This window comes from Cannabis sativa, chromosome 2, assembly GCF_029168945.1.
Source record: "Cannabis sativa cultivar Pink pepper isolate KNU-18-1 chromosome 2, ASM2916894v1, whole genome shotgun sequence".
Taxonomy (NCBI): Eukaryota; Viridiplantae; Streptophyta; class Magnoliopsida; order Rosales; family Cannabaceae; genus Cannabis; species Cannabis sativa.
Genome location: NC_083602.1, coordinates 58,744,838 through 58,761,192, shown reverse-complemented (window position 1 = coordinate 58,761,192; position 16,355 = coordinate 58,744,838). Strand labels below are relative to the sequence as shown.

At 34.8% G+C, this 16,355-nt stretch overlaps 3 protein-coding genes and 1 long non-coding RNA gene across 4 annotated transcripts; 2 read left to right on the top strand and 2 right to left on the bottom strand.

Annotated features, from left to right (window-relative positions):
- Positions 1-238: 238 nt before the first annotated feature.
- Positions 239-2,219, bottom strand: LOC115709612 (uncharacterized). Its single transcript, XR_009686322.1, has 3 exons — positions 1,964-2,219; positions 1,075-1,149; positions 239-800 (listed from the first exon to the last, which is right to left on the bottom strand). It is a non-coding gene; the product is annotated as an uncharacterized LOC115709612 (long non-coding RNA).
- Positions 2,220-7,772: 5,553 nt separating this feature from the next.
- On the top strand, positions 7,773-9,479 carry LOC115718428 (josephin-like protein). Its single transcript, XM_030647206.2, has 2 exons — positions 7,773-8,334; positions 8,730-9,479. The coding sequence occupies exons 1-2, from the start codon at positions 8,251-8,253 to the stop codon at positions 9,195-9,197; spliced, it is 552 nt and encodes a 183-aa protein (XP_030503066.2). The 5' UTR covers positions 7,773-8,250; the 3' UTR covers positions 9,198-9,479.
- Positions 9,480-9,614: 135 nt separating this feature from the next.
- Positions 9,615-11,574, top strand: LOC115718429 (uncharacterized). The gene has a single exon (XM_030647208.2). The coding sequence runs from the start codon at positions 10,906-10,908 to the stop codon at positions 11,356-11,358; it is 453 nt and encodes a 150-aa protein (XP_030503068.2). The 5' UTR covers positions 9,615-10,905; the 3' UTR covers positions 11,359-11,574.
- Positions 11,575-13,151: 1,577 nt separating this feature from the next.
- LOC115721071 (uncharacterized) lies at positions 13,152-13,872 on the bottom strand. The gene has a single exon (XM_030650316.2). The coding sequence runs from the start codon at positions 13,612-13,614 to the stop codon at positions 13,318-13,320; it is 297 nt and encodes a 98-aa protein (XP_030506176.1). The 5' UTR covers positions 13,615-13,872; the 3' UTR covers positions 13,152-13,317.
- Positions 13,873-16,355: the final 2,483 nt, after the last annotated feature.

Below are 16,355 nucleotides of genomic sequence, written 5' to 3'. Positions count from 1 at the left end.
GGAATCATTTGCACTACAATTATCGAGAGTCACTGTACTGATCTTGTCTTCTATTTTCCATTCATTAAGACAAGATCTTAGTGCCTCAAGTAGTGCTGGAGCATCGTGAGGGCATGGAACATACTTAAAACTCAGAATCTGATTGTGCAAGTTCCAAGAATCATCAATAAAATGAGTACATTACTGACCATATATCCCCTCTTCGATGATTAGCGATCCACATGTCATCCTTTGGTTATGGCTATTCTACTCCTACTTTTTTCCAAACTTTGCCTACATTTTTCTTTCTCAGCTTTATACATTTTCATGATGTCAGACCTAATTGTATTCCTTGACACCATTTGAAATGTAGGACATAGAGTACTTGAATATTCGATGAACCCGCTATGCTCAACCATGGACAATGGATACTCATGCTTAACGATCATTTGAGCCAATTTGATCCTTGCTAAATCAGGATCAAAATTGAAAGGAATTGAAGGACTTGTAGTTGGATTAGCAGCAAGTTGGGCCTTTCTAACTGGACACCTCTTCACGTGAGTATTTAAATGCGTAGTCCCCGCAGTACTTCCTCCCACCAACTTACGCCCGCAGTGATTACAAACCGCTTTAATTTTACCATCAATTTCTTGTCGAGTAAAATGATCCCAAGCACGAGAAGTTCTTTTTCTCCCTGTATTCTGATGTTCATCTAATGTATTACTAACAGATTGTATTTCTTCAACATTAGTTGATGGCACAAAATCAACATCATCCTCCGAATTAGAACCGATTTGACCAGACATTATTCTTTAATCAACCTACAATAACATCATATTCTCATGTCTATCAATGCACACAACTACTTAGAAAATATGATAAATATATTTTTAAAAAATCGGACATCATTTCCCCTATTTTATTAACCTAACCATCTGTTAATTTCAGTCACAAACAATCAGATAATACACAATTCATCCTTATATCACCGCAGGACATAAATTTCACAGATCCTACTTCTCTATGGATGAATATATAAGATATTCAAACTCTTCTATTGAATTATATGTAATATAACAATTCTATAAAATATACCTCCAATGTAATAGATCAAGTGATAAGTTGCTGCAGAAGTTGAGACTAAAATTTCCACTTGCAAAGCGTCAAAGCCTAAGAAATAAGAATAGAATTTGCATTCTCAGTTTGGTACATGAAAGGACAATGATGAGTAGACAAAAATTAGAAAACAAATGACCACTCAAATAGTGAAACTGAGTCAAACTGATTCGGTGGAACATTGTATTCAATTACAAAGAGTTAATACCTATAAAAGTATCTATGAGTTATATATATATACACACACACCACAAATCACTAATTTAAGTAAATAATCCAAACATGATGCTATTATGATAATAAGTTTTCTTTTTCACATATTTATTCTTTCGAAAAAAAACTGTTAACACTCATGAAACTCATACAAGAGAATTTAATACACAAAAAAAATGAAAATCTGCATCAAGAAGGTCAAACGAATTTGTTTAAGACTGAGTGATGAGTATATATAGAATGAAATATTCAACTATGGATCCGAAAGTGGTCAAGCAAATATAGACACGAATTTCTTCACACTTTTACAAAATAAATAAAAATTAAAATTTACAAAAAGTATAATCGATATGTATAATTTACTACTTCTTTTTCTTATTGTTCTTACCCATATTCTGTATCACAAATATTTTTCTGAAAGCTCTAAGAAGAACAGCCATACTGTTCTTCTTACGATGCCTAGTCAATTTAGTCCTAATACTAATACTACTACTACTACAACTACTACTACAATTATTATTGCTAATATTTTCTTTCACCATCTTCAAAACTTGATCTTCCGATAGAAAACCAAAGCTGGAGGAAATTTCGCAAATTTCAAAAACCCTATGGAACAATATCGTTTATAATGAGAAGGAACATAGCATAATCATACCTGAAATGAGAGAGTGATTCGGTGGTGAGCCCTAGAGGGAAGATTCGGTGGTGGTTCTTCTTGCTGGCTATAACCAAGCAGTGGAGCTTTCTTTTCTTTTGTTGTTCGGTTGTTCCTCGTCAATACCCAGCAAGAAAATCCTTGACATAGCCGGATTCCATGAAATGGATTTCACTTGCACAGAATCACACTGTATTTGAGGAAGGAGACTAGGAAAAGGGCTTCTTCGAATTTGCAATTTAGGGTTTAGGGATTTTTGAACTGAAATTTAATTTTGTTTTTAGTTAATAATGAATTGCCGAATCGGGTCAGCCCCGATCCGAAAAAATCTGACCGGGGCGGGGCGGGGCGGGGCGAAAACCCGATTAGAGATCCGATTGTATCGGGGCGGGGCTGCCCCATCGGATCGGGGCCTCGACTCGAACCGCGAAAAATCCCCAATTTGCCATTCCTAGTGTTACGGTAATTTAAGTCCCTTTACAGTGTAAATCATCCATATAGAGGATCATTGATCACATTAGGATTATAACAATGGATAACTAATAATGTGTCTATATGGTGGAACATATAGAGCATTCTATATACTGAGAGTGCAATTCTGAGTTCTATGTGTGGATTCAACGAAGAATTAATAAGTCAGTGAATTTAAGTGGTAAATTCTAGATCTGCTTATTGGAAGCTCGGATATATAGACCCATGGTCCCCTCACTAGTTGAGATGATATTACTTGTAAGACTCATTTAATTGATTTTAATTAATCAATTAAAAATTCTCAAGATGGACTTGTCTATTTGAGAATTTATCACTTATTAAGGGCAAAACAGTAAATAGAGATTTTGAAGGGCATATTTATTAATTAAGAAACTTTAATTAGTTTCATTATTAATAAAATAAATGATAATATATTATTTGATAATTAATTTTAATTATTAAATAATTAGATTTGTCATTAATGTGGTTGAACAATGGAATTGGCAGTTTTTCACAAAACAGGAAACTATCAGTGTAGGAAAAGGAAAGTTGGAAAAGTGGCAAGCCTTGTTTCCACAATGCCTAGGCTGGCCACTTAGCTTCCTTTTCTCTTTGATATTTTCAATTCCAAATGTCAATCATAGCCCTTGGTGGTCTTCTATAAATAGAAGGCAAAGGCTTTAGAGTTGCACACAACTGTACAACCTTTTCACAGCATTATTCTGAAAGAATTTTCTCTCAGAAAATTCTCTCTGAGCCGCCACCCTCTCTCTCTCTCTTCCTTCACTGTTTCGAAATGTATAAGTGCTAGAGTAGTGCCCACACACATCAAGTAATACCTCAATCATAGTGAGGAACGCTGTGTAGAATTCAGAAACAACAAAGAAGGACTATCGGGTTCAGATCTTGATTATACTCTGCTACAGAAAGGAATCAAGGGTTAGAGATCTGAGTGGGAGGAGACATATATTCCGCTGCAATCACTGTAAGATTTCTGATACTCTTATGTGTTTAATTTCATATCGTTTTAGAAGTTCATATTTAGGTTGTTAAATTAACATACTTGTGAGTAGATCTAAGTTCCTGGTAAAATAACTTCCAACAGATTTGTCCCAGAGGCGCAACTCGTTGACCGGAGAAACCATAGACGGGCTGAAGGCATGGAGTTAAATCCTTGAGCTGGAGCCCCATCTTCTAGTAAGTAGTCTTGAACAAAATATTTGAAGAAGCCCCATTATCGATCATGGTTCTGGACACCATTTTGTTTGCTATCTGGACCTCCACGACCAGCGGGTCGTTGTGCAGAAATCTTATTTGGACAGCATCATCGTCGCCGAATGTTATGGTTGGCTCTCTTGCTCGTGGAACTTTGGGCTTCCTTTCTTCCACGGCTAGGATGACTTCTTCTTGCTCGTACTGAGTTGTGCGGGCATATCGCTCTCGAGCTTTGCCCATGTCTCTAGCGATGTGCGGGCCTCCAATGATGACTTGCAAGTGTCCATCTATTGGCGGAGGCATCAGATCCTGGTTGTTCTGACCTTGGTTGGCCTTGACATACTTCTGTAGGTGCGGGTTGTTCTTCTTGATCAGAAGTTCTATTTCCCGCTTCAGGTTGTAACATTCGTTGGTGTCGTGGCCGTAATCTCCATGGAACCGACAAAATTTTGTCATGTCCCTTTTGTTGGTATCTATCTTCATGGGCCCGGGCTTCTTGTACGGAATTAGCGATTGAGTCACTATGTACACACTTTCTATATCTTCAGTTAAGATAGTGAATGCAGTGTGTTTGGCGCGATCACGGGGAGTCTGTCTGGGTTTTTCGGCGAACTTTCCCTTCTTCCCGTTCCCTTGCTTGTGGTTGTTGCCTGAACGTTTGCCACTTGAATTGCTGGAATATTGGGGAAGTTGGGCGGACGTTCCAGTAGAAGGAGCCTTCGTTTTGTTCGGCTTTTGCTCACCTTCTGCTCGCTGAATGGCTTCTTCGAGCTTGATGAAACCTTCGGCCCGGTCGAGGAAATCACTCATTGAGTCGACTGGTCCGTTCTTCCTTATGTCCTTCCATAGTTCGCTAAGGACTTCAATGCCCCCCAGTATCGTGGATAACTTTCCATCCTCGGTTACCCGTGATACCTTTGTCGCTTCCGTCATGAATCTGCTGATGTATGCCCGGAGTGGCTCGCCTGGTCGCTGTTTTACTTCGACCAAATCTCCCAGATGCAATGGGAGTTGGCGTGAGGAAGAGAATTGTGCATGGAATTCCGAAGAGAAGGTTTTCCATGAACTAAACTTTCCCGGAGCCAATTTGAAATATCGTTGCTGTGCGGCCTCTGATAGAGTTGCGGAGAAGATTCTGCAACATACGTCTCCTCGCACCCCTTGTAAATCCATTTGCATCTCGAAATACTTGAGATGAGAGAGAGGATCTTCTCTCCCAGTGTACATCTTCCACGTTGGCATCTTGAACTTGTGGGGTAGTGGCAAGAGGTTGATTTCTAGCGAGAAAGGAGTTTTGCGTGCACGCTCTAACTCAAGATCATTGTTACGCTGCCCGGCCATGCCATGAAAAATATTCTTCAGTTCGTCAAGCTGGGCCTGTACGGCTGGGCTGACTTGATTGGCATTCTGGTCGGGTTGGGCTACGTCAGCGTCTTTCTGAGCGGGGATTTGAGTATGGGCTCCGGAGTGCACATTCGTTGTAGTATTCTGCTTGTCTGTTCCCCTTCTTCTGTTTAGGTTTTCCCTTAGGTCACGGGGTGTTCCTAACCTTTCGAACACAGAAGAACCTGGCTGCCTTAGCGATTGGTTCGCTTGGTTGGCAGGTGGAATAGCTCCATTATTTTGCGTGGATCCATCAAGCATGACTCCTCCTGATGAATTCCCGGACAAGGTCTGTCCGCCTACCTCTTGGCCCACGAGTGGAACTCGTGACCGGGGATTGGACGGCTGACCGTTGTTTTTTTGGGAAGCATTCACCGTTGGGTCATCCTCGGTTTCTCCAAGGGGAATGACGCTCGGCGCATGCTGGCCTACAGTTTGATAGGCTCTTCGTATCAGCACAGTAGCTTGCCGACTTCGATCTTCGATTTCTGCATGGTGAGCCCTTAATGCCTCCATCTCTTTATCCTTCCACTCGGCGAACATATGCCTCTGTTTGTCAAACGCGAGGTTTACTACGGCACATAATTCCTCCTGATCGTGATGCAGGGTATTGTTGTGGCCCTGCATGAGTCCAAGCGCAGCACGGAGGTTTTGCAATTCAGTTGCATCTCCGATGGTCGTCTGGGCGTTGATGCCTGGTGGAACAGTCATGTTATGAACGTCCTGGCTGTGTGCAGAACCGTTGTTTCCAGTCTCTTGCACACCAGGCGCAGTCTCAGTAACAGGAGTTGTTCCATCATTCACCACGCTTCCCGTCTGTCCAGGATTGACAGCAGGTGGAACCGTCGAACTCCCTAAGTCCTGCAACATCGGATCCAGCGTCTATGAGTTTGCTGGGTCGGACAGGCCTCTGCGAGTTCGTACCATCGTGTCGAAAGAGTGATCTGTGATTCTTCTCTCAATGAAAGCACCAAAATATTGACTTCGCTTTTAGCCAACGACAATGAGTCTTTTTGATAAGCGATAAACGATGTGTCGTAATAAGAATACGTAATAAAGCAAATAATAATAATAAGAAGACACATAAATTTTATAGAGGTTCAGTCCCGAGCAATTCGGTAATAGCCTAATCCTCGTTAATTGTATTGACTCAAGAATAAGGAAGACGATTCCTTTTCTTATACCTCTTACAATAGTATCTCTGAATATATAATTCTTAGATAGCCTTAGCTAATAGCGTTTCGGCGTATGATGTCTGTTTTACAGTTTTCGATCGATCTCTCTTGTCTCTCCCCTTGCCCAGTGAACATTCCTCACTATTTATAGGGCAGGAAACTTGAGGAGGATGAGTTTCCTCTCTCGTTACAAAGCGCATAAACACAAAGATCATGTGATCATTGTTGAATGCTAGGATCGTGGGATTGAGGCCGTATACACCGATAGTGGAATCGTGTGTATGCCATATCCACGCAAGTTGATCCCTGAGTTATAGAGATTGAGCTGGTGACTCACAAAGTGCTTGGTTGAATTCGCTAAGTGTTGCTCATTCTGCACGGCTCGTTGAGTATTCCATCATGGACATGCCAGCGAGGCATCCTGCTCGGTATGTTCAACCGACCAGGTGCTCTAAGTTGATGCCACGTGTCACCATTCTTGTGATGCCATGTCAGAGTGCCAATTTTGGGATAACATCATCGATCCCAACTGCTTCTCTCCCCCTGATCGAGAGAATTTTTAAAAATTATGATATCTAATAATATTAATACACCTGTAGGGATTTCAATATATCATAATGAATCAATATCTATTTAAACTCATATATACTATATGACATTGAACTTCAGGTTCAATAAACTTCAGTTTCAAGTTCAATACTTATGAACTTAATTTATTTCTAAGATTGAGTTATACGTGTATAATTAGAAATACATAAATTTACACATTTTGTAAATGCATGATCATATAATCTTATCACGTCGATAAGAAATAATGCAATAAAAATCTAACAATGGCTCAAGATTGTTAAAAAAATATAATTTAAATATTTTCTATGTGTAAATATATACACATTAACATGTTTATCCTGGGCGACATACACTTGGGCTCCCCACGAGTGTAGACTCACTTTGGCAGCGTACAGTTAGGGTACAGATGAAGAATTATCTCAACTACACTTGTAACCTCGCAAAACAATTCTTGCGCATAGGGTTTACTCGAAAGACAAGACATGTTTTGCAAGAAGGAAATAAGACAACACAACACCGTTTCGAGAGCACAGGTATACCTTGAGCGACATACACCTAGGCTCCCCCTCTCGGATGTGAAGACAAAGCCAAGATCTTCATTTAATGCTGAAGATTGTTGGAGAATAAAGATTGATCAAATCGATTGAGGAAGTTGATTGAGGTGCGAGTTTGGGAAATAAATGCTGATTGATTTCTTTTCACCTATAGATATGAGCCTTCCATCACCTTGGAAGGGGTTCAAAACTTTTGTAAGCAAAAATTCTGTAGAAAAATATTTGTAATTCTCTTTGTTTTCGGGAAACTCACTTGAGCTTTTCTTGTCATCTTTAGTGTAGAATTGAAGATAATACAACTAAATAAGAAGTAAGTTATTACCGTAAAAATTAGAGCTAAATCTCTATAAAAATTAAGTGTTGCCGTTGTCATTTTACCTATCGTAAATACTATCGTTTTTGTGACTCTATATATTATGGGTCACACTTTATTTAGCTTTTGAAGCATAAGTGCTTGCTCTTTTGGTGTTATTTTTTGACTCTATAGCTTGATCCCTTCCTTTGTCATGTTGGGTTTCATTTCATCCTCATGAAGTGATTCTAACCAAAGAAAAAACTCTTAAATTGACGATTTGTCGTTTGATAGTTTATATAACGACAAAATTTACCAGGGAACGACAAAAAATTACGGCTGAACTCAAATAAGAAAGATAACTACTGTAAGTAAATGTAACGGATCATGTGAAATCAAACAAAACTAGAAAGCAAGAAGAATATATAGAGAAGCCGCCACGGATTCGGACTTGCCCAAAACTCAATTATATAGCTACGTATAAGAACGCAGCGGAGCACCATCTTCCTTCGATTTCCGATCAAAGTAACCAAAACTCGAGATTTTCTTAAGGCGGCGAAGTTCTCAGTACGTTTCAGCTCAATTCATTATTGGGATTTTTGTGGCGTTGGATTCAATAAAGTGAAGATGGCGATCAATAATCCCCAAATCTACCATGAAAGGCAAAGGCTTCAATTCTGCCTTTTACATTCGTTAAACAATCTCTTTCAGGTACCCTTTCACGAACTTCATTTATCTTCACTATCTTATTTGTAATTTCGGTTCCAGGTTTTTTTTTTTTTTTTTTTTTTTTTTTTTTTTTGTATAATTTGGTTTCTGCTTCTTTAATTTATATCGATTTTATGGATAAATGTAACGGATAATGAAAATCGAATTGAGCATTGCTAAAAATATGATATTTTTAGTAATTTGGCATAAGATAGAACAAACCCATTTCTTATTTATGTCTATATCTAAACCACGGGGCCTCTTTCTCAAAAGAAAATTATATGCTATGACTACATTGTTAATAATGTGTATAAATTTTGTTCGATTTCATTTAAAGATTTTCTTTTTCTTTTTTTTGTTCATTATATTAATTTATTTATAAATTTGTTGTAAAACAGATGAAGGAGACATTTACACGAGCAAGCTTGAATGAGATAGCTGAGAGTCTTGTTCTTGATGAAGCAGAGAAGCGAACATGGACGCCATTATCTGTACTCTTTAAGCCTCATTATAATAAATTCACTGGAAACTATGACGTAAATGTTCTAATAGCGGCTCTGGAAGGGAAAGGGAAGAATTTGATCTGGCATGATCGTAGAAAGGAAGCCTCTTCCATTGATCTAGATGAGCCTGAAGAAGAAGCTTTAATGGGGATTGTGCTCAATATTCCTGTTAAAAGATTTGGTGGGATTTGTACTAATAGGCATTGGGTAACACTAAGAAAGATTGGTGGTACATGGTATAATTTGGATAGTGATCTTGCTTCTCCTATGGCTTTTAAAGATACTGTAGAAGTAAGAAATTTCTTGGACACCATGATTAGGATTGGTGGGGAGGTTTTTCTGGTTATGAATGCTAAACAATGACACTTCTTGTCTGAGTGTGAGATAAGTTGTCTGAATTGTGTGTACAGAACTCTTGTTACACGAATTGGTATTTGGAGGCAGTCAAAGGAAGTTACCTTCTCTTGTTAACTCTTTTTAGGCTTTAAAGATTCTTGAGTGTTGTGGGAAAATCTTACTGGGAAATTATTGTGGCAATTTAGGAGTTGTCTGAACTAGATTCTTGTCTCCTAATGTAACTGTGAATAATTGAAAATCTTTGTAAAGGTTGAAGGTTATTATGTGAGAGTTGCTTCGATTCATACATTCTGTTTAAATGTCTATAACATGCTTTTAGGTTGATTGGTACTCTTTTTCATTATTATTATTCTTTTTTATGGTGAAAGATGTTATGGTTTATACAATGTTGAATTTAGTTCTGGAACATAGCAGGAGTAGGTAATCATGCAAATATATTAATTAAGCCATCAATTTGGTCTTGTTTGCAAGTGAAAATTGGTCGTGCTATATAAAGGAACCGAAGGTTAATGTCACTTTTAGTCTCTTATCCCTTATTTCCCTGGTCTTTTCTTATCTCTCTTGGTGGAAAGTTTCTTTATGAAATTCTAACTGTGAATCGAAATAATTATATAAAAAAGCAACTCTTTGCATTTAAAAGAGTGTTTTTGCAACTCCCCAATCGTTTTTTTAATCCCTTTTGTCCTGTTATCAATTTACTTTTGGAATCTTTTTTCTTTCTCATCATTTCCATAGTCATTTTCTAATCTCTGTTCTACTTTCAATATCCCCTTACCACCACCAGCCCTTTCTCTCCCCACTTTTTCTCCGAAAGGAAAAAAGGGAAATTCTCATAGCACTTAAAAGGGGTATTTCTTCCAGACGTCTAGTCTGTTAGATGTTCACACTTGAAAAGCCTTTATCAATTTAAAATTTCTTAATCCTCAATTAGGAGGGAAAAAGAGAGAAAATTTAACTTAAAAGACACCAAAATCCAAGGTGTATGAGAAGAACGACAAAGATTATTTAACACTACAGTGAGAAATGAGAATCCAAGTCTTAATTGGCACTACAACCAAGTTGACAGGATTGAAACTCGAAAGTGTACTCATTTGAAGTCACATGGGATATGTTTGTTCTTTCTAATTTAAATATTTACTACTTCAAAGAGTGTCTTTGTTGATTGAAACTATTGAAGCTGTGTCCCAAAATAAGTAAAAAAATAAAATAAAAGCGGGTTCTCAAAGACAAAGGCTCTTTCGAAATTGAAACAACCGTCGAACAGTTTTGCATGATGACAATCAAATCATGGTATATAGTAGCCAAAACACTCCCCAAGAATCATTACTACTTCACCTTTTATTTTTTCACTTCTTTTGTTGGTTTTTTGGTATTTTGTTCGTTGGAAGGAATCATTTTCCCTATGCTTGCACTGCATGCAAGCCAAAAAGTAGAACTCACCTAGTCCAACCAAGAGTAGATTTTGTATTGGGGGACGCTAAGTAATTTAACTTTTTGGATTCTGCTTATGCGTCTATTTTCTTACCGACTCTACTAACCCCTTTTGGCATCGCATATTCCTTCCTATTCTTCTTCTACTTTTATTATTCACACAACACAGTATCTTTTATAAATAATTATATATATATAAATAACTCCCACACAAATCTTCCTCTTACTCCACTCTCTCTCTCTCTCTCTCTCTCTCTCTCTCTCTCTCTCTCTCTCTCTCAATATGTTATCAAGAAGTAATTCCCATGAGCCCAGTAGAGAATACACAGAAGAAAAATCATTCCTTTATCACAAGCAAAATTCTGGTAGGAGATCATCAGTTGGGGGAGGAAGTAAGAGGTTTGGAAATTGTTGTGGGTATAGTAATAGTACTAATAGTAATAATAATAATAATCGATTCCAGCTTCCAAAAGGCCAATCTTCCTTCTTGGCTCCGTTTCGATTACTGAAGCATTTTGCTGGAGAGGTTGCTAGAGTTTTATGCATGGTGTCTGGGACCAGAAGAAAATCATCATCATCATCATCATCATCAACCTCAAGAAAAAACTCTTCTTCTGCAAGATCAAAACCTTTTGTGGCTCCACTTGATTCTCATAGAATGGAAGCTATTGAGGATTGTATTCAGTTTATCAATTCTTCTTGTACTTTGTCAAGATCAAACTCCACCGCTACTTAATCTAATGTCTTTTTAGAATTTTGTTATTATATGAAAGATCAGAGTACATGGATTTTTTTTTTTTTTTTCATTTTCTTTTTTCAGATCAGTCATAGCTCAATCCAGATCTGTTTCTTATAGAGATATGAAATTTCCATTATATACTTTTAAACCAAATGTGCTATGTTTATATGCATAAGATCTCCCTGTTTCTTATAGAGATATGAAACTTCCATATCATGTGCTTTTAAACCAAATGTGCTATATGTCTATATGCATATAAGATCTCCCTGTTGTTTACTATGATTGCTTCTTGTGTAAGTGCAGTGTCCAATATGTTTCCAGAAAATTTGTATAAACTGTGCTTGTATTCTTATCAATCAATCACTTGGTGTTAAGAATTTAGGTGTGGATTGAAAGCCCGCTAAGAATGTGGCTTTGATACCATATTGTTAAGAATCATGAGCTTCCATCTCAAAACTAATTTGCTATATGAGTAGAGTAATCCATGTTTTTATATATGGCTTAATACTTTTACATTTAATCCATAGGGAACAATGTTGTAATGTACTTTCATGCACACACATATAAATGTATATATATAGTGTGTGTGTGATGAATGAATATTGAATAGTAGAGATCTTCACAAGATGTTGCTAGAGCGGAGGGGGTTTTGTTTTTAATTTAATAAAAGTTTTAATTTATTTATGAAGGTAGTTCTAAGCTTTTTAAAACTATCTAGTACCAGACAGTTCTTGAACTGCTCCTTCATGTGTTAGCTAGCGCCTAGGCGTCATTACTTGTTCCTAGTCTTATCAACATAAACATTGTACTGCTTTTTGATTCAGTACATGTAAATATTGATCAAAAAAACATAAATATTGATTTTACTACAATTATTGATCAACGACAACACTCATTAATTCAACAACTGTACCTCTTATTTTATGTATTATTTATCATTCATTGCTTGAAGATACAGGAAGTAATAATTCAGTAGTTGCTCTAATAAAAGAAATAATAATAATAATTCAGTAGTTGTATTTAACATTATTGTAAAGCATGGACTATGCAATTAATTTCTCACATTTTATAATTTTTGTTAAATGAGAAAAGTATTAAGCAATTAATTGAAAGGAAGTGTTGTACAACACTGAGAGATGGGATCACTGAGTGATGTATATATATGCTAAGCTGACTCAGAGAGAAGTATGCAAACTTTCTAAAAAAATTTCTTATTTAGTTTATTGCTTTCACATAGAATATCATACAAAAATGTTTGAGGCCCAATACAAAAAAGGAAGCTTCTTTTTTTTTTTTTTTGAAATACTTGTACCTTTAAGAGATGAACAACTGAGTACAAACTACAAAGGCTAAACACCAGATTAGAGCTTGATACAAATAATATATATTGACAGTACATTTTTAGGAACTATATATACTGTCATAAATCATAATGTAGATTACTAGGATCAACCAATCTGTAACAAATAATTATTAAAAACAATTCCTATCTTAATTCTTAATAAAGACCATGAAAGCAGTACTAGTATTCATGAATTATTTTCCCAGGCGAAAGGTATCAGTTTAAGACAATTACACGTATCAAAAAGAATATATCTCAATTTTCATTTATATATGACATCTATAAATAAAGGTTTCATCCAACAAACGAAAATCATGATAATTGAAAAAAAGACACACAACCAATATAATTATATAAATAAAAATGTTCCTTTGGTTTATTATAGCAGCTAAGCCAGCTCATCACATATATGACCTAAATTAACATTCTTTGGATATAAATATATTATAAATTTTAGAAAAAAAATAATAATATATAACAAGAATTACACAACTTGAGTTCAGAGTTCCGTAATTAATAATAACAACAATAATTTTCAACGGATTCAAGGCGAGAAATGGAACAAGAAACAATTCCAATTAATCATGATCAAATTCTTATTAAAAGCATATATATCATTCATCATTTTTGGCAAAAAGGCCACCAAAAACTCCCTTTTTCTTCGGAGGCATCGCCACAGAGTTCTTCCGGCCACGAATGGTGGTGCTCCCGGTGCCATTACCGGTCTTCTCGTCCTCTACCTTCTTCAAAATGGGATCAGTCTCCAGCAGCTGATCCTTCTTGGCTAGCCCTCCCAAGATCCAGTCTAGCAGTCCTTCCTCCTCTTTGCTTCCTCCGGCGCTCTTTGCTGCCGTCGCTGCAAACACTCTTCCGCCGGCTGCCGGAGCGAAAATCATAGTTAGGGAAGCCATGATTAGGATAATGTGTGGATTTTTGTTAAGGGAATAGTAGTGGAAGTTAAACAAGAGGAAGGTAGGAGTGTGAGGTTTGGGATAAATATAATTATATTATATGTGGTTTGGGTCTGTACAATTCAATCTCAGCCGTCCGATGAGTTTCGCCATGGCTGTTTAGATTCAGTGGAAGTGTTTAAACCACGAGCTCTCCACAAGTGTCTTATCTTCATTCTCTATTTATTTTTATTTTTATTTTTATTTTTGTGGTTTTTAGTTTTAATTTATAAATTTATTTTAATCGCTTTTTTGTAAGGAGAAAATTTGGACAAAGGCTCATCCGGTCATCCTCACTCACCCTCAGTAGAGAGTGGCTGTTGATTTGACACGTGGTAGTTATGTGATCAGTGCTATGGGTCCGTACATTCATCCTGGGCCGCCAGTCCTCATTGGCCCAACCACTGAGACTAAGAACTTGATTTTTTATTTTTGAGAAGTTGAAGAATATTTTTTTTTTTTATAAATTAGTTAAATTTATCTCTAAATAAAATTTAATTCAAATATACCTCATTTTATAAGTATTGTAGCCAAATTATTCTCATATACTCACATAACTAAGATATAATTTCAAACACAATAAATTTGTATTCTTTGTAAATGGATGTGTGGCTTTGTGGAAAAGTTGAGATAAAATTTTGATTAGAGAAGAATAAAAATTACCGTGAAGTGAAATGAGTAAAATTAGTACAATGATTGAAAAAATAGGTGAATATAATATAGGTTGAAAAAGAGAATAAAAATTAACGGCATCAAGTTAAAAGAGGTATGTTGTGTAATTTCCTCATTTTTTTTTTTTGGAAATATTATAGTAAATGACCCAAAATCATAGTAAATGTATTTATTTCAAAATTTGTAGAAAAATGATCATTTTATATTGTTTATTATTTATATTGTCTTTTATCACATAAAAAATTATAATTTATTTTTTTATATTTTTTTTTTTAGAATTAGAAGCAAATTACTTAAATATTATGGTCCATCTATATTAGTTTTGTTAAAATATTTTTTATTTTAAAGTTATGTCGATTTTTTTTTAAAATTTTTATAAGTTATTGTGAGTTGTTGGTATATTTATTTTGTTGTACAATATATTTTTATATTGTTATATGGTAAATTATTATTTTTAGGTGATATTTATTTTTTATTTTACTATATATAATAGTGATATATAATTTTATTCGCATAATATATAAAAATATTTTAATGTAGGTATATAATTTTAGTAGCATGTTACATATATTTAATTATTATTTTTATATATTTTAATTGTGTGATATATTATTTATTTTAAATAATATTTAATTAGTTTCTATTTTATTATGTATAATAGTGGTATATAATTTTGTTGTCATGATATACATATATTTTAATTGTAGTATATAATTTGGTTAGTATATATAGTATATGAGTCACTATTCAATAGTTACATTTTTCATGTAGCATAACATGATGGTTACATTTTCTTTTACCTTTAATAATAAGTTATTAATAGGTAAGCATTCTTTTTATAGAATTAAATTAATTATGATTAACTATATACTTAAAATATAATAATTAATTAATATATTTAATAGACTTTTTTTAGTAATTAATATTTATAAATTATTTTTTTTTTACATTTAAATCCCTATTATAATATTTTTAATATTCAAACTATTTGATTATAATATTTGCAATAAAATATATATATATATTTTTTTTACAAAAAATAGACTTCTACTTCTTTTAAAATTAATTTGTTAGGCGGTAAATAACTATTTGCTATCCTATGTTTTTTCAAAATACAAACTTAGTACCTTATGTTTCTAATAGTGATCACTTGGTACCCTTTATTTACAAATCCTATACCCATTTGGTACATCTCTTTGAATTTAGTAGACCTAAATTTTTAGTTTGACTAGATTACCCCTCATTGAAATAATTCATATAATTTTAAATATTTTAAAATATTAAATGATTTAATAAATAAAAAACCAAATAAAATCCTATTTGATTCAACTTCCACTTTTATTCATCTAAAAAAAACTTTGATTTATATCTTCTTTGTTCCTCCCAATTCAAATATACAATAGTCATGCCAATACTAATATATTTTATATAAATAAAAACAAGACTTGGAATCTGTAAAGTCTTTTTTTGGCAATTTAGATACTAAAATATTTTTTATTTATGGTGCGATTTGTTGGCTTTTATAAAACTGATTTTCTCACCTTATTTAAATATTTTTATTGCTCTTTTCTATCATAGGAAAGATTCTATTTCACCTCGCTTTTTGTTTGCTTGGAAACTTCTTGTAAGAAAAGAAATTCTCTTATAGAAAGTTTACTTTTAATGAAAACTTTGACTATTCTTATTTTCTTTATTGAGTTCGATTGTGTCTTGATAAGATTAGATCAAACACACTATTTTTGGCAGGTATCAAGACCAAATACATGATCGGACATGTTTTTGGCAAGTTTCCTTTTCTGGTCTAGTTTGTTGCAGCAGAACTTGTCTTTGATGCTGCAAAACAGGATTTTCTTTAGGAAAGTTTTGTACAGTTGTAGATTCGACTTTGTGGTTGTCTCTAAGGTTTCTATGTTTTATAAATAGAACCTAGAGAGCAACCATTCGAATAAACTCTTCTAGCGTTCATTTTTTGTATATTCTCATTTGTGAAGAGAGAGTTCTTTTTGTGAGAGCCTAGTTGTTCATCTAGG

Coding starts and splice junctions, on each gene's coding strand:
- LOC115718428 (XM_030647206.2), top strand. CDS start 8,251: ATGGCGATCAATAATCCCCAAATCTACCATGAAAGGCAAAGGCTTCAA. Junction 8,335..8,729: donor CGTTAAACAATCTCTTTCAG/GTACCCTTTCAC, acceptor GTTGTAAAACAG/ATGAAGGAGACATTTACACG.
- LOC115718429 (XM_030647208.2), top strand. CDS start 10,906: ATGTTATCAAGAAGTAATTCCCATGAGCCCAGTAGAGAATACACAGAA.
- LOC115721071 (XM_030650316.2), bottom strand. CDS start 13,614: ATGGCTTCCCTAACTATGATTTTCGCTCCGGCAGCCGGCGGAAGAGTG.